The sequence below is a fragment of the Dromiciops gliroides genome, chromosome 4 (genome assembly GCF_019393635.1).
Source record: "Dromiciops gliroides isolate mDroGli1 chromosome 4, mDroGli1.pri, whole genome shotgun sequence".
In the NCBI taxonomy this organism is placed as follows: Eukaryota; Metazoa; Chordata; class Mammalia; order Microbiotheria; family Microbiotheriidae; genus Dromiciops; species Dromiciops gliroides.
The window spans coordinates 415,399,785-415,422,406 of record NC_057864.1 but is presented as its reverse complement, the minus strand read 5'-3'; the positions used below and the strand labels follow the sequence as shown (position 1 = coordinate 415,422,406).

The 22,622-nt window shown below is 40.4% G+C and overlaps 1 protein-coding gene and 1 long non-coding RNA gene across 2 annotated transcripts in view; one reads left to right on the top strand and one right to left on the bottom strand.

Annotated features, from left to right (window-relative positions):
* Positions 1–22,622, bottom strand: part of FAM120B (family with sequence similarity 120B) — a 136,108-nt gene that overhangs the window by 43,927 nt on the left and 69,559 nt on the right. Inside the window, exon 7 of the mRNA XM_043962356.1 lies at positions 21,604–21,696. Within this exon, the coding sequence (XP_043818291.1) occupies positions 21,604–21,696 (93 nt within the window). The remainder of the gene's footprint in view (positions 1–21,603; positions 21,697–22,622) is intronic.
* On the top strand, positions 10,879–15,722 carry LOC122725314. The gene is made up of 3 exons (XR_006352722.1): positions 10,879–10,924; positions 14,869–15,005; positions 15,321–15,722. It is a non-coding gene; the product is annotated as an uncharacterized LOC122725314 (long non-coding RNA).

Here is a 22,622-nt window from a genome sequence, read left to right as displayed (position 1 = left end):
GAATTTCTAGAACAGATCACATCTTCAAAGTCACACAACCGACCAAGGAATACAATTTAGAAGATCCCACTATGTTATGGGATTTATGTATTTTTCAAATACAAAAAAGCCCACTTGATTTGAGGAAAAAAATCTTAAAGTCCCTCAACTCCAAAAAGGTGTCTTCCACTATACACAGTAAAAGTTTCCTTGATAGATGAGATCAGAGAGAAAAAGGTTGCTCAAAAATTCTGTATTGCCAGATGATAAACAGAGAGAGCATTTATTAAGTATTTACTATGTGTCAGGCACTGTGCTAAGGACTGGGGATACAAATACAAGCGAGCAAGTCAGTCCTTGTCCTCAGAGAGTTCTAATGGCACACAAAGGTCAGCTGGAAAGTGGAAGTGGGTGGAGGATCCAAGGGCAACATGGTTTAGAGTTGTCTTGAAACTGAGGTTGGAGGTCTTGTTAGAGACCTGCCAAGGAGGCAGAGTTCTGGGGGTTCAGGAAAATAGCCAGGAAGTGACGCTGAGGCCTGGTTCTGGACAAGACAAGGCAAAAGCTTCAGGCACCCAGGGTCAGAGTCCAGATAGTTAGGGAGATGAGATTCAATTCCATTCAAAAGCATTTATTAGGCATTTGCCCTGTGAAAGGCACTACACTACGCAGAGACAAAAAGTGAACAGTCCCTGCCCTTGAGCAGTTTACATTCTAGCAGGGGAGGAGCAATATCTGGACACAGGTAGGTACCATCCAGGGTAGGAGATGAGGGGTGGCAAGGGAGATGTCAAAGTGCCATGGACAAATCTGAGGAAGGAAGGAGAAAACACTGATGGGGTGGCACCAGAAGGGAGCCTTACAAGAAGGAGGTGGAGATTCTCTAAGGTGGAGATGAGAAGGGAGTACATTCCAGGCATGGGGACGGCTTTGGGGAATGGAGGTGCTGGAGATGAAGAGTTGTTTGGGCAATAGCTAGCATCAAGCCTGACTGGAATGTAGAGAGTGTGAAGCGGACAAATATGAAATAATACTGAGAAAGTAGCCTGGAGCCAGACTGTGGGAGGCTGGAAGTGCCAGGCCAGGGAATCTAATCTGCATTTTATCCTAGAGGTAATAGGGATTCACTGATATTTTTTGAGCAGACAAGTGATGCTGTAAGATCAGTGGCTTATGTGATCACAGATCCAATGACGTCTAAAAGAAAAGTATTTTATTTCCCCCTTTTTATATTTTCCCTTATATATTACACTTCCTTATACACTGATGCTTTGCTCTGATAGCTACCTAGCACATTAGAACTAGAAGAATATCATGATAAGGTTTGTGTGTATTTTGCGTATACTTATATGTGTACATTTCACCCCTTCTGTTTTTTAAGCTCCTTGATGGAAAGTACTGTTTCACCTTTGTGCATCACCGGCTTTTAGTACAGGGGCATTTATCAAGTGCCCATTGTAGGTCAGGCACTGTGCTAAGTACTTCACAAATATCTCATTTGATCCTCACAAGAACCCTTCGAGGTAGGTGCTAAATATTCCTGTTTTACAGAAGAGGAAACTGAGACAGATAGCATCGTGATGCCGGATCACACTACTGGTAAAGTAAGGGTCTAATGCTGGACTTGAACTCAGGTCTTCCTGTCTCCAGACCCTGCCACTCAGCTACCTACATAGTAGGTGCTTAATAAATGTTTAATGACTGATTGAACAAGGGAGCATAGGAAGAACTTAATAAATGGTTAACAATTGATTGCCCAGTCAAGGCAGTCTCAGTAATCCCCTTTCTTTTTCTTTCTTTTTTTTTTTTTAGTGAGGCAATTGGGGTTAAGTGACTTGCCCAGGGTCACACAGCTAGTAAGTGTTAAGTGTCTGAGGCTGGATTTGAACTCAGGTACTCCTGAATCCAGGGCCGGTGCTCTATCCACTGTGCCACCTAGCTCCTTTCTTAAAGGGGTAGGAACCTTGTGCTGCTATTCCCCACTGCCCATGGGATTAGTCACAGACTCCTTAACGTGGTTATCATCTTGTGATATCATTGGTCTTAGAAAATGAAGGAACAACAATGGACAGCAGTTACATTAATGGTAAGTCACCTTGAAAGGCCCAAGTTTTTAAATCAGTCATATGGACATACTTTGAGTTTTCTGTTTCTGCTTAAGCTTCTATTTATCAAGAATTAATCTCCCCAACCCCCACCCACTCCCATCCCACACCAGGAGATAAGGAATACAGGTGTCTGCTTGCCCTGGCCTTATCTACCTCCCCTCCTTCATCTTCTACCACTCTTCAAATGCTCTGTGTGAGGACAGCTTAAAAAAAAAGAGAGATTTATTCTTGAAAGAGTAGTAGAGATCCAAGCCCAGGGTCACAGATTTTGCTGCATTCTTCTACCCTGTGGGAACTAGCAACAGTAGGGGGAAAAACCAACAAACTCAAATGTGTTAGATTTCCACTTAGGAAGGGTATAAAACACCTTTTCCCTGGGAGGGTGTCTTTAAGACCCTCAGCATTTGTGGTCTTGATCCTGACTGTTGTGGGCAGATTCCTAGTTGTTTACTCATGGAGCCTGCTGGGGCCCCACTCACTGGGAGTCTGGGATTCATGATGATGCATGGATGTTTGGGCTGACCATCCAATGCCTGTAGTGCATTGTACTCACTGCATTTGTGGCTGCTGGTTGACACCTGTTCTTGCATATGCCTGCTATAAACCTTGCTTCTAAGTCTTTCTCCTGTAGTCACTCTTCATTTCTTGCTTCAAACCCAAGCTCTGATTGACTTGTTTATCAGGTTAACGCCTTCAAAGCTCTAAACAATCTCCCTCTAACCTACTATGACAGAGGGCAATTGCATTATCCACCTTCCCATATCAGGGCTGTGTCAGACTTTGTTCCCCAATCTCATCCTGCTTTTCTCAAGCAGAATGTTTCTGTGCCTTTTCTCAGTCTATCTGCCATCACCCTCTCTGAGTGCTGAAATCCTTCCCTTTTCTTCAAGGTCCAGTTCAAGCAGCATCTCTTTCATTCTGTTTTCCTAGATGTCCCCATATTTAAAGCACTACTTAGACCTTGCTTCCTCTCATAGTACTTTGGAACTCTCTTTTGCATTTATATTTTAATTTCTGCATGATAACTATGCTTGTGTGAAATATGTGCCCATATTTGCTTGTAAGCTTCTTGAGGGTAAACACCATTTTTAATTTCATTTTTGTATCCTGAATGCCTAGCACAGTCCCTTGTGTGCAGCAAGTGCTTAAAAATGCTTGCTAAACTTAATCTTGTGAAATGAATGGAAGCCAAGATAAAGTGGTAAAGTTGTTTGGCGGGTATCTGGAACCCTTCTATACGTTAGGCTCTACTAGTCCCATGAATATGACTGAAATAAACCATATCTATAAAACAGCAAGATTCCCAGCCCTCACGAAGAAAAATCAAATTTCCACTCTGGCAGAGCAGATTGAATTGTCTAAGGCATTCTGGAGTCCTGGCAGGTCTGACAAGGTCTAATTGGCTCTAATTGGAACTCCTACAAGCTGTAACATTCTTTAGCCTGCAACCCAATGGCACTCAAAAAGAGAAAAAAAATTCTTTCCAGCCTTTGAAAACATCAAAGAAATAATTTCCAGGCTGATCCTTGCAACCAAATACCCAGTGATCAGCTGGAAAATTCAATGAAGCTATAAAAGTGGCTTTTGAGAAAGAAGGCTCAGAATTGATCAAAATGGTCAATAAATAGGAAAATCAAATTTCTCCAAATTCTTACAGACTAGGTTTTTTTGGTTTTTGTTTTGGTAAGAGAAGAACAAAAGGGTGAAGAGAGAATGAAGGAAGGGGAAAATACACCGGCTTAGTATAAAACATGACAATGGAGGAGAAGCTTCATATGAAAAAGGGAAGTGACTCAGTGGCTTTGAAGGAAGTTCCTGAAGAAGCACAAAGAAAGGAGAAAGCCATTTTCTTCCTTTGAAAAAAGGAGGGAAGGGGACAAAAAGTAGCAATGACTCAGGAAGCTGAATGAGAGGGCAAGGAGAGTAAGCTCGAATCAGTCTACAAAGCATGGGGGCTGGGGGTGGGGGTGGAAGCAGCTGGATTTTCTAATCAATGCATGAAATAGGATTCCTATTTCTAGAACTAGAAAAATCATCTGGTTGACAGAATGAGAAAAAAGGGATTTAGGAGTTTATCATGACTGGTGTTATGGAAGTTCTAATTTGGAACTTAAGGAATAAGCCTCAGGCTATGAGAATAATAACATCATAATAAAAGCAGAAATGCCTAAATATGTTCTGCAGAGCCCTGGTGTTCCACATTATATGAATAAGGTTCTGTGAGAACATTTCACTGTTAGCAAAGGTTGGGGGTGGAGTAGGTAGGGGTCACTGAGGAATCAAAAACCTGCATTGTCAGCAGGATTCCTACTGAATCGGTGCCAGGGTGAACTTGTACCTGGGCCTTTCCTTATGGTGGAAGGAAAAAGAATGTGTGGAAGGGTGGGGGTGGGGTGGAGAAGGAAGGTGGGGACCAAGTCTTGAAGCCACTCTCTATTCACTGCAGTCCAGTTGATCCCCAACACCATGTGTCTGATAGATACACAAAATCTTTGCTTTGTAACTTGGACCTCATCTCCCTTCTCCCCATCTCCCATACCTTCAAATCCCCTTGCCAACATTATGCCTTTATTATATATATATTCCGTCTTGTTCCTATTCCCACAACCTGGGTCTAATATACACAGTCTGTTTGGTATACACCTCACACTGGGCATATGACATACACACCACTGGTTCTTGCCCCCAGCGTGGAATCTGACACATAGGTCATCAAAACCCTTCAGTATCATAGATAAACCTACATATAAAAAGGGGTGTGGGTATATATGTACACATGCATATATTTGAATGGCCTGACCAATATATTATTGCAGAAGATGAAGGGGCTCTTATCAATGTGCCTTATTATAATTGTGTTTGTTTAGTTTTTATTTTGTCAACCCTAAACATGAGAGGCTGCTATGGTGTAAGTCAATCAAACACAGATTGTGAGGAAGGATGATGTAAGGAGTGAAAGGCACAATGATAAGGGTTCTCTATCCTCTATGAGAATATATTGGTCAGGCCACTAAAATACAGGCTGACAACCTCTTTGATATGGTATATCTGGTACATATATACATATATGGGGTATGTCAAAAATTGTACAGTTTTAAGCTATTAAAGCTTAAAACCGCACTAAGACTTTTGAGACACTCTACCAATATGTGTGTATATACACATATATGGGTGTATATGTCATTATGTATGTGTCTATGTCTATATGTATATACATACACACACTCTACTTCCAGATGTATACCTTTCCCCATCCCCCTTCACACCCTATGTCTGACATTTACACCACCATCCCTCTCACATGCAAGCTTTGATACAGACATCTTCTACCATCTTTCCTTGAAGAATATCTGAGGAAGGGGGGCAGCTAGGTGGCATAGTGGATAAAGCACCAGCCCTGGATTCAGGAGGACCTGAGTTCAAATCTGATCTCAGACACTTGACACTTACTAGCTGTGTGACCCCTGGCAAGTCACTTAACCCTCATTGCCTCACCACCCCCCCCCCAAAAAAAATCCAAGAGTATCTGATGAAGATACTTCAAGGCTTATTCTCATATCATGTATTCATCATATATGCCACGATCCCTCTTTATATAATCTGTGATTGATTGCAAAACCTAGCATCCTCCTCGTACCTTATATTGGACAACTATGTTCCTTCATCTTCCTGCATATTGTGTCCCTTTTTCTTTGATACTCCTCCAAAACTTTCCTGATCTACCTCTATTGTAGTGATATTCCATATATCCCAGGTACCATTTGGAATATCATTTAAGGTCTCCGTCAATCTATTTTCAATTGCCAAAGTATTCCATGATTAAATTAGTTTGGTAAACTATGGTCAACAGTGATATGGCACTGATTTGTTTTTGAGCTGGGGAATGATTGGATCCAAGTGGTATTTTAAATTCAGCTTATGTGCAGAACAGACTGGAATATAGGGAGACCAGTTTCAAACATATAACATATAACAAACATATAACATATAACATATAACAGTCATATTTATTAATTTCATTATGCCAAGGTTACAAAGAGAGGTAGAGGGTAGGTTAGAGGTTTCTTGTGAAAAGTTGTAGTACAAGCATATCTAACAGTGTTATTGTTTTGTTGTTGTTGTTTTATCTTGTTCTAATTTCATCAGTGGGGCCACTTCCTGGTGTGAGAAACTCCCTCTACAAATGCAGATCAGAAAATATCCCATAATTTACAGTCTTAAAGAGTTGCCTAGGGCCCTGGGAGGTTAGGTAACTTGCCCAAGATCACAAGGCAAGTAAATGTCAGAACAGGCTTCAAACCTAGGTTTTGAATTGACCAACACTCTATCCACTACGACATGATGCTTTTCATGCTGGTTTCAAAGGGCTGGGGATAATATGGTGCAGTTTGGTTGTAATGCCTTAATGGTTGCAAAACATTGGTTGAGGTAATATTATATAGGGCACATACTTTTTTGGGCATAGACTATGGAGTTATTTAGAACTACCAGTTCTACAAAATATATCACTGCCTTGGAAAAAACCTCTTACAAAAGAGGAGTAGTGTTTATCTTGGGTTATTTCCCCAATCTCTTCTTAGACGCTTCACTTTAACAACAGTAAATAATGGAATGGGTGGCAGCATTTTGAGGGTTAGGGAAGGCAGCAGCCAGTAGGTTCTTAAGAACTTTTAAGTTAAGTTTCTCACCTACTTTTCTGCCTCAGGGGCTGGATAAACTCCCCCTCACTTAATAATAAAGGCACAGTACCCAACCCAACCTTAAGATGATGAGCCAAAACAAATTTCCGGTGAAATCGTTACCAGCTTAACTGCCCCCAGATCACCAAGGACATCTATTCTTCTTAAGAATAATCAGGACAAGAGAAACTTGGGCTTTTACAACTAGAGTTGGAAGCAGGATGTAATAGAGCATAATAATTAGTGCAGGAGCAAAGGTGCTGTCCCCAATACCCAAAGGAGAAGGGCTTGAAGAGAGAGAGAGGGGGCGAGAGGGCAGGGAAAAACCCTTGAACGGGGGGGGGGGGGGGGGGGGGGGGGGACGGGACGGGGACTTGCTTCTTCTGTTGTATGGGACGTTATGAACTTCAAGGGAAAAGGGAGTCCATGGGTTGTTCAGCTCTCCACCCCCCACTTCCTGCATCCAATTCAAATATCTTATCTTTGCTAATAGAGCTCTTCATATTTGTACTTTCCTTTATCTTTTGTTTCATTTCCTGTTCTTCCAATTTCCAACTTATTGTCACTCTCTAATTCTTCCAGTTCCATGTTCCTGATTCACTGCCCTCCCACATTTCCCCCATTTTCTATAAGCCTTCTCTGATGACTAAATCAAGTCCCACTCTAGCATAAAATGCCTTTGAAAGCCTACTTCCTTTCCTTTTTCTCCTCTTTATCTTGCTTATCTAATTTAAACCCAGAAATAAGCAGAAACTCTCAAGCCTTGAGTTTATAGTTATCAGAGATACAGTAAGAGTCAGGTAAGAACTTCAGTATGATTCTATGTAGTAAAAGCACTCTCTAAAATGGAATTCTATAGTTTCCCTTCATTTCATTAAGTCGATGGGTAAGGTTTGCTTTTGAGGAGACAAATTTGGTAAAGAGTAGGATTAGGACTGAGGAAACATGCATTCTGGTGTCAGCTTCTTTACTGACTCATGGTGTAAACTCAGTCAAGAATCTCAATTACCTTTATTTGTCTAGCAATATCATAATTTATCCAGCAGTAAAGTGGAGACGATATTGCTTCCAGTCTCTTCAAAGGAATGACATGGGAAATAATTGGATCATGACTCTTAAGAACTGCTTATATTTAGGGCCAAAGAAGGTATAGAGAGCAATACAAAATGTAAAATAGATAATTATGATTATGTAAAATTAAAAAGCTTTTGCACAAACAAAACCAATGCAACAAAGATATAAGGAAAGCAGAAAAGTGGGAAAGAATTTTTGAAACAAGTATCTCTGATAAAGGCCTCATTTCTCAAATATATAGAGAAGTGAGTCAAAGTTACAAAAATACAAATCATTCCCCTTGATAAATGGCCAAAGTATATGAACAGGCAGTTTTCAGATAAAGAAATCAAAGCTATCTATAGTCATATGAAAAAGTGCTCTAAATTACTACTGATGAGAGAAATGCATATGAAAACTCTGAGGTATCACCTCACACTTAGCAGAGTGTGGCCAATATGATCAAAAAGGTAAATGTTGGATATGGCGAGGATGTGGGAAAACTGGGATGCCAATCCACTGTTGGTTGAGTTGTGAACTGATCCAACCATTCTGGAGAGCAATTTGGAATTATGTCCAAAGGGTTATAAAATCATGCAAACCCTTTAGTTCATCCCCCCAAAAGAGAAAAAGACATATTTACACAAAAATATTTATAGCAGCTCTTTTTGTAATGGCTAAGAATTGGAACTCAAAGGAATGCCCATCAATTGGGGAATAGCTAAGCAAGCTGTGGTATATGATAGTGATGGAATATTTTTGTGCTATACGAAATGACAAACAGGATGGTTTCAGGAAGGCCTGGAAAGACTTGTATGGACTGATGTATAGTGAAGTGAGCAGAACCAAGAGAACACTGTGCACAGTGACAGCAATATTGCTTGATGAAGAACTGTGAATAACTTAACTATTCTCAGCAATACAATGATCCAAGACAACCCTAAAGGATTAATGATAAAGCATACTATCTACCTCCAAAGAAAGAACTGATATTGATTAAACACAGATTGAAGCATGGTATTTTTCACTTGTTTCCATTTTTTTCTTTTATTCATTTTCTTATACGAGATGACTAATTATGGTAATATTTTACATAATTGCACATGTATAACCTATATCTGATCGCTTACTGCCTCAGGGATAGGAGAGGGGAAGGAGGGAGAAAATTTGGAATTCAAAACTTTAAATAAAAATGTTTATTATTATAAAAAAGAACTGCTTATGCCTATGCAAGGAACTATTATCATTATAAAATCTAACAATGAAAAATGAAATGATCCATATACTTAGGGATAATAAATGTACACTACAATACACGTTTCCATTTGAGGAATATAGGCATACCTCGGAGATATTGCAGGTTTGGTTCCAGACCACTGCAATAAAGTGAATATCACAATAAAATGAGTAACAAATTTTTTTTGTTTCCCAGTAAATATAAAAGTTATGCTTCTACTATACTGTAGTCTATTAAGTGTTAACAGTATTATGTCTAAAAAACAATAACAATATTTTATTGCTTAAAAAATGCTATCATCTAAGCCTTCAGTAAGTCATAGTCTTTTTTCTGGTGGAGGGTCTTGTCTCAATATTGATGGCTGCTAACTGAGAAGGGTGGTGGTGGCTAAAAGTTGGTGTGGTTACAGTAATTTCTTAAAATAAGACAATGATGAAGTTTGCTGCAGAGACTGACTTTTCACATGAACAATTAGAGGCCATTGTAAGGTTACTGACTGTCCCAATTTCAATATTGTTGTGTCTCAGGGAATAGGGATGCCAGAGGAACAGCAGGTTGGTGGGACAGTCAGAATACAATGTTTATTAAGTTTGTTGTCTTATATGGGCACAGTTTGTGGCACCCCAAAACAACTACAATAGTAATGTCAGATATCAGATGACAGATCACCATAACATTTAATAATAATAATAATGATGAAAAAGTCTGAAGTATTGTGAAAATTACCCAAACGTGACAGAAAAATGACAAAATGTGACAGAGAAACAACGTGAGCACATGCCCTTGGGAAAATGATGCCTATAGACTTGATTGATGCGGGCTTGCCACAAACCTTCAATTTGTAAAAGATGCAGTATCTGCAAAATGCAATCAAATGAAATATGCCTGCACCTTTTCATTAAGCTATAGAGGGGAGTGCTTTCTGATAGTCTAAGAGTTTGCCAACACATAACACAAGCCACAAATACCTATTTGTTGCTTTAGGATTTGGACTAAATGATAACGTTCCAGTTCTATCATTAACTTCAATTTGAAGTGGAAACATAGAGGATTAGCATTGGAAGGGAAATCAGTCCAATGATCCATGTATGTAGGGATAGTCCAATCATCTCTTATTATAGGTCAGAAAATGGAAGCCTATAGATGTGTCCCATGGTGATGTGAGCTAACTGCAGAACTTGGGACCATAAGTCAAGTCTCCTCACAGGCCAGTACATTGCCTTCCATCTGGGGGCAGCTAGGTGGCACAGTGGATAGAGCACAGGCCCTGGATTCAGGAGGACCTGAGTTCAAATCCGGCCTCAGACACTTGACACTTACTAGCTGTGTGACCCTGGGCAAGTCACTTAATCCTCATTGCCCTGCAAAAAAACCCAAAAAACAAAAAAACCAAAAACACAAAACAAAACAAAACAAAACAAAAGAAAAACAAAAACATTGCCTTCTCTTAGATAAGCTGTATTCTGTTAACCACTATCACAAAAGAATTATTTTATTCTTAATCACTACTTATGGTTTTTACTTTTTTTAACCACTTATAAACAAAACTTGTCATTTAAGCCTAGTTTGCATTTTTGAGAGGCTGAAAAAATATTAAATTTTATGCTCTAGCCATTTTCAAAGTGAGTTCAGGTACTGTTTACATAAAACTCTTTTCTAGAAATAGAGAGGAAAAGCTGATGACTGTGAGCCTAGGGCAAAATGGGGATCCAGTGCCTTATCCTTTCATCCACATTCCTCCTCCAGTCAAACATTTCTGTTCCCACAGGGACTGTGAGGGGGCACACTGATTTGAACTGGGGCTCCTGGACTGGCTATAAATCACCAACCAGGTCAGACTAAAAGAAGAACGTGGCTGTGTTGGCAAGGTAAGGCTATGCACCGTGCCTCTTATGACAAAACGTCCCTAAGTAGGCTAAAATGGTTTTCAGGTAAAGTTAGCATCTTGAGGGACTCTCAGACCGCCAGGCTAGTTTTCTTTTTCTTTAAGACAAACAGTCACAAATACCATGCTATCTCTTACCCTGTAGCCCAACAGTCATTCCATCAGTGCTCCCCTGCCCTGCTCCAACTCCTGAGGACTATTCCATTTGGAAAGCTCCCTGAACAGTTTGGCTCCCTTTGAGCTTTGCCTTACCCCACCATCTGCCTCATGTAGTGAAAGCCCAGGCAGATGTGAAACTCACATTCCTGTCAGGGGGTAACAATGGGCTTACTGACAGGTGCAGGCAGCCCAGAGCAGATGATGGGCAGGTGCGTGTGCCACCGCTTACTTACTTCTGGCTCCTTTTCCTTGCCCTCCCCCCCACGCCCCGCCCTCTGGGCAACACCTGCCACTCTGGGACACAGGTCAGCCCTAAAATTTGATGGAGTGAAGCCACACCCCAGTCAGGCAAACATGACATCCCCTAACCTTCCTCTATTTCTTGTTCCTTTTCACAATCACCTCTTTCAGGCTGATATAAAGAGCTTCTTTTAAAGCACAAGTGGAGATGCTGATAGGCAAACTGCTAGCTAATCAATTCATAAGAGAAATGATGACCTCTTTCCTGCTGAAGGATTCCCAGGCACCACATTTCTTCTGCTTCTCATTCTTTAAATCAGTGCTTACTCATTTGTTCCCATTAGTACCTGGTCCCTTCCTGTTTTGGCCTAAGGTCTTATTCAGCAAGGAAGATGTATAGAATATTTTGCCTCAGGTTCGGCCTTTGGGCAATGGAATTTACCTCCAAAGACATTAATATGCAAACTTTTACTTCCCCCCAAGTGCCAGAAACGTTTTTTCTATCCCAAATTAACTGGAATATAACTATAATGCAGAACTGAAGCTCCTCTCCCTAACCATATTTTTATTTTATTTTATTCTTTGCTTCTTTTTCCTTAATTGGTGAAGGCTGCATAGGCCTTTTCACCACAGACTAAGAATCATATCCTCACCGTCATAGGTAGACCAAGGTGTTTATTTTTCAGTTGTCAGTCTTGATTTTTTTTTCAGCTGCCATTCATTTCATTTCCAATCACACTGTTATTTTACAGGCACTGCTAGGAATCTGTCAGAAAAATACCCCATCGAATAGTGTTGACAGATGAGAAGTTTAAGTTGCCAAACACATCAGGGGACTTTATGGTTCTGGAATTCTCCAAAGAGTCACATGTATTTTTCTCCCACAATTCTGATTTGTTTGACAGGCAGGGAGAATTCCTTGCCCAGGACAGAACAGCTTGGACCCAGTAGGGATTTCAGTAGATCTTTTAAGGCATGCCTTCATATCTGACCATTTTGTTTGGGGACTTGGTTTTCAGAGAAAAATTCTGTAGATGATATCAGAAGTGCCTTGAGTTAAGTTCCCTGAGGCAGGACATGTTTCATGAAGGAAAGATCGGGGAGAATCCCTGTCCTTGGAGTTTCTTTCCTCTGTGATTTTTAAAAGTATAACTTTTACCAATATTCAGGGCTTTGGGTAAAGCTCTTTTTTTTTTTTTTTTTTTGGATAGGCTTCACCTGAAAACTGGGTGGGACATCTAAGGAACTGAGGGATGGATATTCAGGAAACCACATGAATTCTTAAAATCACTTAATAGAATGCTAGTTAAAGTTAACTGAAGAAACTATTGAGCACAAAAATCTTAGGCTGTTTTAGCTCCCATGCCCATTCTTATTCCTAAGCAACTATTTGTTGTTGTTCAGTTGCTTCAGTCTCGTCTGATACTTTGTGATCCCATTTGGGGTTATCTTGGAAAAGATACTGGAGTGGTTTACTGTTTCCTTCTCTAGCTCATTTTACAGATGAGGAAACTGAGGTAAACAGGGTTAATGGCATGCCCAGTGTCACATAGCTAGTAAATTTCTGGGGTTAGATTTGAACTCGGAAGATGGGTCTTCCTTGGGGGCTGCTAGGTGGCGCAGTGGATAAAGCATTGGCCCTGGATTCAGGAGGACCTGAGTTCAAATCTGGTATGACACTTGACACTTACTAGCTGTGTGACCCTGGGCAAGTCACTTAACCCTTACTGCCCTGCAAAAAAAAATAGTATAGGGGTCAAAAATCTCTGAAAGATGGGTCTTCCTGACTTGGGGCCTGGTGTTCTATCTACCGCACCACCTGGCTGCCTCAGGAGAATGGCATCTGTTATTAACTATCTACTATTTGCCAAGCACTACATTAGGCCCAGTGTGAGAGAAAAAGTATAAGACAGGATCTCTAGTCTCAAAGAGCTTACAATCGAGTTGGGGATGAATAAGCACATTTAAAAGTGTGAAAGACATGATAAAGTGGCCAAAGTGCATGGGGCAGTCATTAAGAAAACAACTAATTACCATTAACACTTATGAAGTACCCATGTGCAAAGCACTGGGCTAAGCAATGGGGGAGATGCAAAATTTAGATGGTTTATGAATTCAAGAACCTTATGGTCGAGAGCAAAGCTTCTTAAACTATGAGTCGTGACCCCATATGGGGTTGTGTAACTGAATGTGGGGGTTGAGAAAAATTTGGCAACATTCAAAGGTTATGTATACCAATTTTATATAACTATATACCTGGGGTCATGTAAAGATTTCTCGAGTGAAAAGGGGTCATGAGTGGAAAAAGTTTGAGAAGTCCTGGTCTAGAGATGAGGGACAAAACCATAATGCATAAACATAATAAAAAATAATTTTACATTGCAAGTGTGGCTCTGGAGTCAGAGGATGTGGGTTCAAATCCCACCTCTGACTGTGACCATGGGCAAGTCACCTAACTTACCTGGGCCTCAATTTCCTCATCTGTAAAATGAGGGCCATGACTGCATAGCCTTCAAGGTCCCTTCCAGCTCTAAGTCTATGAAATTATACCATCTTACTGGAGTTACAAAACAAAGTGCTACGGATTGTCTGAGGGAAAAGTAGTTACTGCCAGGGAGGATTAGGGAGGTTTCAGGGATGAGATATCTGATGTGGTTTTAAAGTATATGTAGGAATTCAACAGGGAAGAGGAGAAGGGAGGGAATTTCTGGCATAGGGAACACTGAGAAAAGATACAGTCTGAACTAGGGGTTGGAGTGGGGTTTAGTCTGGATAAAACATGGTAAATAACTGACCATAGCTGACATTATATAGCACATTACATAATTATCTTATTTGATTCTCACAATAATTCTATAGTATAGATGCTAGAATAATTATTCCCATTTTACAGATAAGGACATTGTAGAGTGATTAGACATCTTACCCAGAGTCAGTCACCCAATGAATCCCTTTCAGACCAAAGATTTGAATGCAAGAGTTCCTGACTCAAAGCCTGTTATAGCAAACTCCTCTCTTTTGTAATATGAGAGAAGTTTGAAGAGTTAGGATGACACCAGATTGTGGAGGGCCTTGAATAACAAATGAGGAAGTATGATTCCTCTTAACAAAAGGTAGACCCTGAAGATTTTTGAGCAGAGAAGAGACATAATCAAGTTTATCTACCAGAGCAACTACTCTGACAAAGGTGGATGAAAGATGGGTTTGGATGAACTAGGTAGACTTTGGGGTCCCTTATGTGACAATACAGACTAGGGTCATCAGTAAGGAGAAAATCCTTTTAAACTGTAGTTAAGAATTTTGATAGTACTGACCTTTCTTCTCTTTTTGTCCCCTTTGCCCATTTGCTAGGTATGAGATGAAATCACAGAGTAGAGCTGACTTCCATTTCTTTTACTATGAGTGATTTGGCACATTCATTCATTCATTCATTCATTTGGTTGCTTGATAGTTTGCAATTATGCTGAGAAAAGGTTTCTTCCTTCCTGTCTCTTTGTCCATTTGCCTACTGGGGAATGGCTTGCACAGCCGACCTTCTGTTCTTCCTTGATCAACTATGCTGATTCAGACCTTTTTGAAGCCTCAGCTCCAAGGCCCTCTTCGGCTCAATGCTGTTTCCAGCCTTCCAGCTGCTGCAGTCTTACCTTATAAGGTGACCCTGGGAGGTAAGTGCTATTATTAGCCCCATTTTATGAGGAAACTGAAACAGGCAGATTTGAAGTCAGTGTCTGGGATGGGACTGGAACTCAGCTCTTCGTGACCCCAAGTCTAGCACTCTATCCACTATTCCAGTTTGTTGTTCTCCCACCCCCAATTCCCCATTTTTCTTGATTACAACATAATTATGACATGACAGTTTGCAGCCTCGGAGTTATCCTTAACTCTCCCTTCTCCCTCACTCCCATATACAAATTAATTGCTAAGCCTTGTCAGTTCCATCTGTACATCTCTTGCATCTCTCCCCTTCTCTCTACTCACAGAGCTACCACCCTAGTTCATCAACTGCTGACTAACTGCTACCAATGAGAAGATAAACTCGAGAGCCCCTGGGAGTGGTAGTGCCTCACAGATGGTGGTCCTGCTTCTGGGCTAGCTCTGAGACCTATCATACTGAAAATCTCCATACAGGGAATTTGGCCTGGCAACTGCTTCTCCAGGTGCTGTGACCACAGCTACGGAGGGAGGGCTTGTCCCACCAAAGCCCTTTGCACTGCCTAATGATTCAGTGTAAGAAAATGATAGGATTTCATCAGTGGAAATGACAGTAGATGTGTTACCATCTGCTTTGCCACAGCACCCTAAGGACCATGGGACTTGACCATCTGACACAGTTGAAACCTTCTGTATGTGTTGTCTTCCCTATTAAAATGTGAATTCCTTGAGTGAAGGGATCTTGTCTCTCTTTTTTTTGTGTGTATACACACATATCCATACACACACACCCCCAGAGAGAGAGAGTGTGAGATCGAAGCCTCACCTAACACTGTTCTAAGCCCTGGGGGATACGAAGTAGAAAAAATGTTGCCTTCTCTGTTCTAACATTTCCTAGCAAGGAAATGAGAAGCGTCTATATACACAATCAATCAGGAGACAAAATAATAAAAATAGCAGTTTATCACCTGCTGGATAATAGAAATTTTGCTGTAAATATAGCCATACAATGCTTTTATTTTTTTGATTTGGGCAGATTTAGTGTTCTTTCTACTTTACAGTCATTCCTAATTAATTCAGCAGGGTGAGAATTATATACACACATGCACATGAACATAAAAATACAGGTATAGACATGTATATACGGGTTTCCTTCCTCCATTCCCCCCAAACTGTATTTGAGCTGTTGGGACAAGAAAAGTAATGACAGGACAGAGGGCCAGAGAACATTTTTTGGATTCCTGTTCAACCACACCAGGTAGCTGTGTATGACCACAAGCACATCCCAAACAAGTGGCTTAATTATTTTGTTATCAAGAAAAGGAGTTTTCAAATCAGTGCATTAGGTTCAAAAGACAATGTATCCCTAAGCAATACAAACAAAGAATAAGGATTTATAAGGAAGCTCTGCTAGTGAGCTGACTCTATTTGTTCTACTCTGAACTCTTATTATACAAACAATAGGAATGAATAAGAGGACCAGACACTTCCTATTTATCCCTAAATAAAAGGACATTTGGGGCTAATTAATACATAACCAAGAAAAATAAATTTATGTTTTGGCTTGGAGAGACTTCCATGAAAACAGTTCCCTCTGTACCAATTAACCAATAAGCACTTACTAAATATCTATGATGTGTTGGGAACAGTAATAGGTGCTAAGCATCCATATAAAAATGAATCATCCCTACCCTTAAAGAGTTTATAGTATATTGGGAAGATGTAATACTAGTGCCTTCCCTCTGGGATTACCCACACTTCATCCTACAGGTATCTTATTTGTATATAGTTGTTTGCATGTTGTCTCCCTGATTAGAATGTGAGCTTCCTGAGGTTAGGGATAATTTTTTTTGCCTTTTTTTTGCACCACCACCCCCCCCCCCAGGCCAGCAGAGTGCTTGATACATAATAAGTGCAAATGCTTGATGATTGATTAAGATAACATACACTAGATAAATATATACAAAATAAATACAAAGTAAATACAAAGTAATTTTGTGGAGGGTGGACACTAGAATTTTTTTGGTGAGAGGGAAAAGATCAGGAAACGGTTCACATAGATGACGGTACTGAAGAGTTTTGTAGGAAACAAAGGATTCTAAGAAATACTTCATAACTGGCATTAAATGGACACTGGCATTGTCAGCATAAGAATTTGGATGCTTCACTCAACCCAGTTGTGGCACATAAGAGCCAGCATTATTTTGTGGAAAGAGTGTTGATTTGAAGTCAGAGGGCTTTCAGTGTAAATTCAGTCAGCAGCTCACCACCAGTTTAACCTTTCTGAGGCTCAGTTTCCTGAATTAAAAAGGGGGTAGGACTAGATTGCCTCTAAGGTCCTTTCTAACCTTAAGCCTTGGATTCTAAAAAGGGCAAAATCCTGGGCATTTGTTAATGTAAAAAAGTCACTCAAGAGAAGGTCTGAGTCTAGTGGGAGTGGTTCTGTCCTTGACAATATGGAAGCTTCTTTAAAAACATGTTTTTCCTGTGGTATTTTTAATTCTTCCATTTCCAGGGCCTTATCATAGCATGCATGTGATCTATGATACTTGAAGACTATGTTAATGGACTGAAAGCTCTAGGGGGCATCATGAAGCTTGAAAGGCTTTGAGGATGGACACACTGTTGGCCGATCAGGGCCTTGTCCTGGGGTGTTGCTTCTCTTTTCTCTCTGGGTGATGTCATCAGTTACCAATGCACTCAACCTCTAGGTAAATGACTCTCAAACACACATAACCAGCCCTCATCTCTCTCCTAAGTTCCTGTCTCCATCACTAATTGTCAAATTTATGTCTATCTCTACCTATATGTCCCATAGGCATCTCAAACAAAATAGAATTCATTATCTTTCCCTTAAAATGGCCCCCACTCCTAACTTCCCTATTTCTGTCAAGAGCACCACTATTCTTCTAGTTACTCGGTTTCATAATCTAGAAGTCACCCTTGATACCCCTGACATTCTCCTTCACCCCCATATCTAAGTGGTTGCCGTTTGAATCTCTGTCTTTTTATTCATCCAGCCACTGCCCGAGTTCAGGACCTCACCACTCCTTGCCTGGACTACTGCTATACTTCTTAAATGATCTCCCTGCATCCTACCTGCCCTTTCTCCAATCGATTCTGTGCACCTCTGACAAATTAACACTCATAAAGCACGGTTCTGAATATCCTACTTCCCTGCTCAAGCAATTTGAATGGCTCTCTATTGCCCCTCAGATAAAATACAAGTCTGGTACAATTGTCTTTCCAGGCTGATTACACATTCCTCACTTTCTGACCCTGCCCTTGATGTGATCTCTGACATTCTGTCTTCTGTCTCAGTTCTTCTGCTCCAATGGGGAGGAGTTTTACTCTTTTGTGATGATATAGAAATACTTACTCTCTGCATCATATCTCTACTACATTACGTATAAGAATTCTAGGGATGAGTGGGCAGAGTCAGTGTTGCGTAGGTAGTCATCCAAATATTACCCTATCATTTAGTCATCCCTTTTATAGAATGAGATTAGGCAGAAGGCATTTTGAGACTGAAAGACCTTGAGAATATACCAAGTACTACAGTATTTTGTCTAACTTGTGAACTTGGGGGGTTTTTTTGTGTTTTTTTTTTTTTTGGTGAGGCAATTGGGGTTAAGTGACTTGCCTAGGGTCACACAGCTAGTAAATGTTAAAGTGTCAGAGGTCATATTTGAACTCAGGACCTCCTGACTCCAGGGCTGGTGCTCTATCCACTGTGCCATTTAGCTGCCCCTGAGAACTTGTTTTTAAACTCTAGAATTAGTTTTTTGATACTGAAAACTTAAAAAGAAATCTATCTTTGTATCCTAGTTATGACCCTTGCTGCTTCTCTATGCTGAGTGTACTCTTTAGCCTAATCCTTGCACGGTGCTGTAGTTTAAATTCCACTTCTGTCACTTATTACTTGAATGACTTTGGGCTTTAATGAAAATAATTCTCTGGGCCTCAGTTTCCTCACATGTGAAATGAGGTTATTGGACAAAATGACCTCTAAGGTCCCTCCTAACCCAGATTTAGGAACCTCATTTTAGATTGTGATAAAGGGGTAGGATATGAACACAGGCCATCTGGTTCCAGACCTAGAGTCTAATTCTTGTACCATAAGCCTTTCCCTGATTTCCAGCCTCATCCCCGCCCCCCTCCCCAAACGTATTTTGTGCATGTTTATTTACCTATGTACATATTCTTCCCCTTTGGTAGACTCTATAAAAGAAATTTCCTTTTCTTTTAGTCCTTATACTCAATATCCTTGTACTTTGAGACATGCTTCCTCAGTTTCTTTCTTAGAACAGTGAATAAACATCTATTAAGTTTAAGTGCTGGGGATATGAAAAGAGAATAAAGATAGTCCCGGCCCTCAAGGACCTCCCAATCTGATGGAGAAGACAACATGAAAACAAGGAAGTACAAACAAGCTGTGTATAGGAAACGTAGGAAATAATTAAGGGGGGTGGGGGTGGGGCTAGAGTTAAGAAGGATTGGGAAAGGCTTCCGGTAAAAGAAGGGATTTTAGCTGTGTCTTAAAGAAAGCCAGGGAGGTCAGCAGTTAGAATGGAGGGAGAACGCTGTAGGCATGGAGGACAGAGAGAATGCCCAGAGCCACGAGATGGAGTGTCTTGTTCATGGAGCAGCCAGGAGGCCAGTGTGACTGGATCAAAGAGTACATGTCAAGGAGTAAGGTATCAGAAGATTGAAAAGGGAGGAGGGGGCTCGGCCATGAAGGGCTTTTACTGCCAAGCAGAGCATTTTGACTTGAGGCAGGTAGACCTACCAATAGGCTATTGCAATAGTCCAGGTGTGAGGGGATGAGGGCCTTTTTACTTCTAAATCTATGAAGAGGGCAGAGGAGCACATGGGTCTGTCTTGGAAACTGAGGAGCTAAAGGCCTGAAGGCACTAATAAACAACGGGGAGCTCGGACAATTCTTTGTAAAAGATTTAAGACAAAGCAGCAAAGCAGAGCATGTGATGCAGAAAAGAAACAGGCTATATAAACTCCATTGCCTTGCTGGAAGAATACATCTATTAAGAAGATACAAAGGCCCTGAATATGGACTCAGAAATACATTTGTTCCAATCCTTCAAGGAGAATGCCGACTTCACAGATACTCCTTCCACTAATGCCAACCAACCTCCCTCTGTAACTTAGCAGGTTGTGCCTAAACAGGTCAACTGCTCCCAAACCATCATCTTATGGCAAACCTGGGAGATGCTTCAGACTAAGCCAGGCTGATCCTCAGACAACACATACAAAGTCTGTGATCAGACTTATGCTTGAGGCCTTTCCAGGCAAGGAGGAGCAGCCAGAGCTTGCATTTTATTAGCTTAGACCTCAAGAACTCAGTTTTCTCTGAGCCACAATAAGGCACGGGAGCAGGACTTGGGTGGATTCTGTGGTACACAAATGTGCTTTATAATGACAATTTATGAAAATTATTATTAGAAAGATATGTAAAAATGAACTGGATTGAAGATTATGCTTATACACATACATATGTATACACACAAACTTATTATACTAATTGAGCTGTTTTTACAAAACAAGGCTTCTACACCCTCCATGAGGGGCTTTGACATTTACTACCATAAAAGCCAGAAATAGAGACAGATAACTAATCTGGTTCTGTAGGCAAATTTTGAGACAAAGGATCAGACCAAGAAGAGTCTAGCTGTGAAAGAAGAGGGTGGTAGAGAAGATCAACATAGCCAATGTCTGTGATGGCACTGGGGTGGGGGTAGTAAAAAGGAGTGGAAGTATATAGACAAGAGAAGCAATTTTCAGGTTATAACCAGAATAAGAATTGGATTAAAACCAACACAGGAACCTAGTTAAAAGAGTCTGATCATTATGATCCTCCTAGATAAAATACGCTCATTTCTTTATTAAAGAAGTATTTTGTTGAGTGCTCAATGTATATGACACTGAACAGGGATTCAAAAGAAATATAATAAAAGTCTTTTCCATCCAGGACCTAATCAATCTGACATCCATGACATGCATAGATAAAATAGGTAACAATTCAAGACATTATATCATTCAGTGTTCAAAATGAGTGCTATATACAGTAAGGATTGTGTTTTCCTATGGAATTAATACAGAAGTTCATACTTCAATCTGCTAAGAACTGAAACAATATCCATTGGGCAGGGCTGAGGACTTAAAACAGAATCTACTTAGAAGCCTATTAAAAAATCAGACTCTTAGCATTGGAAACACAGTTCAATTAAGTATTCAATAAATACCTGATTGATTGGATGAATATGAGGTAATATACTATCCATTTTTTCCAATGTTACCCACCCAAATCACAGGCTCAAAGAATATTAAATAGCTTCATTCTGATCTTAAATGGAATAGTATTTGTACAGATTCCCTGATCTGACAGGACAATGGGTTTAGCTATTACACCATGATCTATTAACAAATAAAAATCAAATGACTTTAGCCCATGAAATCTATAAAAAGATCCCTCTAAACCTCTCCCTTGAAACAACAACTGTAATAAAGGTGGGGGGAGAAGGTTGGAAGAAACCCAGAGCTCTTGGCCATTTCAGAGTTATGATTAGAACTATGATAATCGATCTGTGTCTGTACCTGTATGCGGGAGAGCTGAGCAGCCGATTTTCCTCGGAGGCACAAAGTCTGAGCAATAAAAGCATTTAAGTCCTCCAGGGAGAGAGTATCCACCTGAAAGAGAGAGAGAGAGAAAGAGAAAGAGAAAGAAAATAAAATCCTAGCTCTAAGGTATGGAAAAATAATCACACCTTTTTTTACAAATGAGCTTCCATTTCTCAGTATGATCAAATACATACTCTATATTCAGACCTTTAGGGCTAATAAAACAGATGCCAGGAACAAGGAACATTAATAAAGGTGAACGTAGTCCCAACTTTCCCAGCTCTAAATCTTGGGCTCTGTAATTTCTACACTCTCCTGTTACCTACCCAATTAAAAGGCTTTCAGGGTGTTCCTCCTTTTGGCTTCTTCACCAATAATGCTGACACTCTGGGATGAACCAAGGATGACCCTGGTTGTTCTAATGAAACTAAATTCTTGGACTGACTTTGTTCCAGTCCAACCTGAAGCCCCAGGGTTGATTTTAAAAATAAATCAGGGTTCTAGGGGTGCTCCAGAATTAAGTTAATTTCCAATGGAGCTAGACCTGACAGAACTAATCAACATGCACTTCTTCTCTCAGTCTTATCCAGAACCTTATCCATATGCCCTGGGGCGGGAGGGGGGGCGGGGCTAGTTTGGGAACAAACCATCACTGCAGAATGGTGAGCAAAATAGAATTCATTTCAATTCTCTCTCTTTTGACATTTGCCTGTTATTTTGTTTTCTATATCAAGAAAAAGCAGCAAGGTGGTACAGTGTATCATTGGACTTGGAATCAGAAAGAATCAAGTTCAAATCAATGCCTTAGATACTGAGTAGCTGTGTGACCATGGGCAAGTCCCTTAACTTCTGTTTGCCTCATTTTTCTCACCTGTAAAATGGAAATGACAGTAGCACTGACTTTACAGGGATGTTGTGAGGACCAAATGCTGCCTTCCTAGGGGCATGTAATTGATCTCCTTGAATTTCAGTTTCCTCATCTATATAAAATGAGG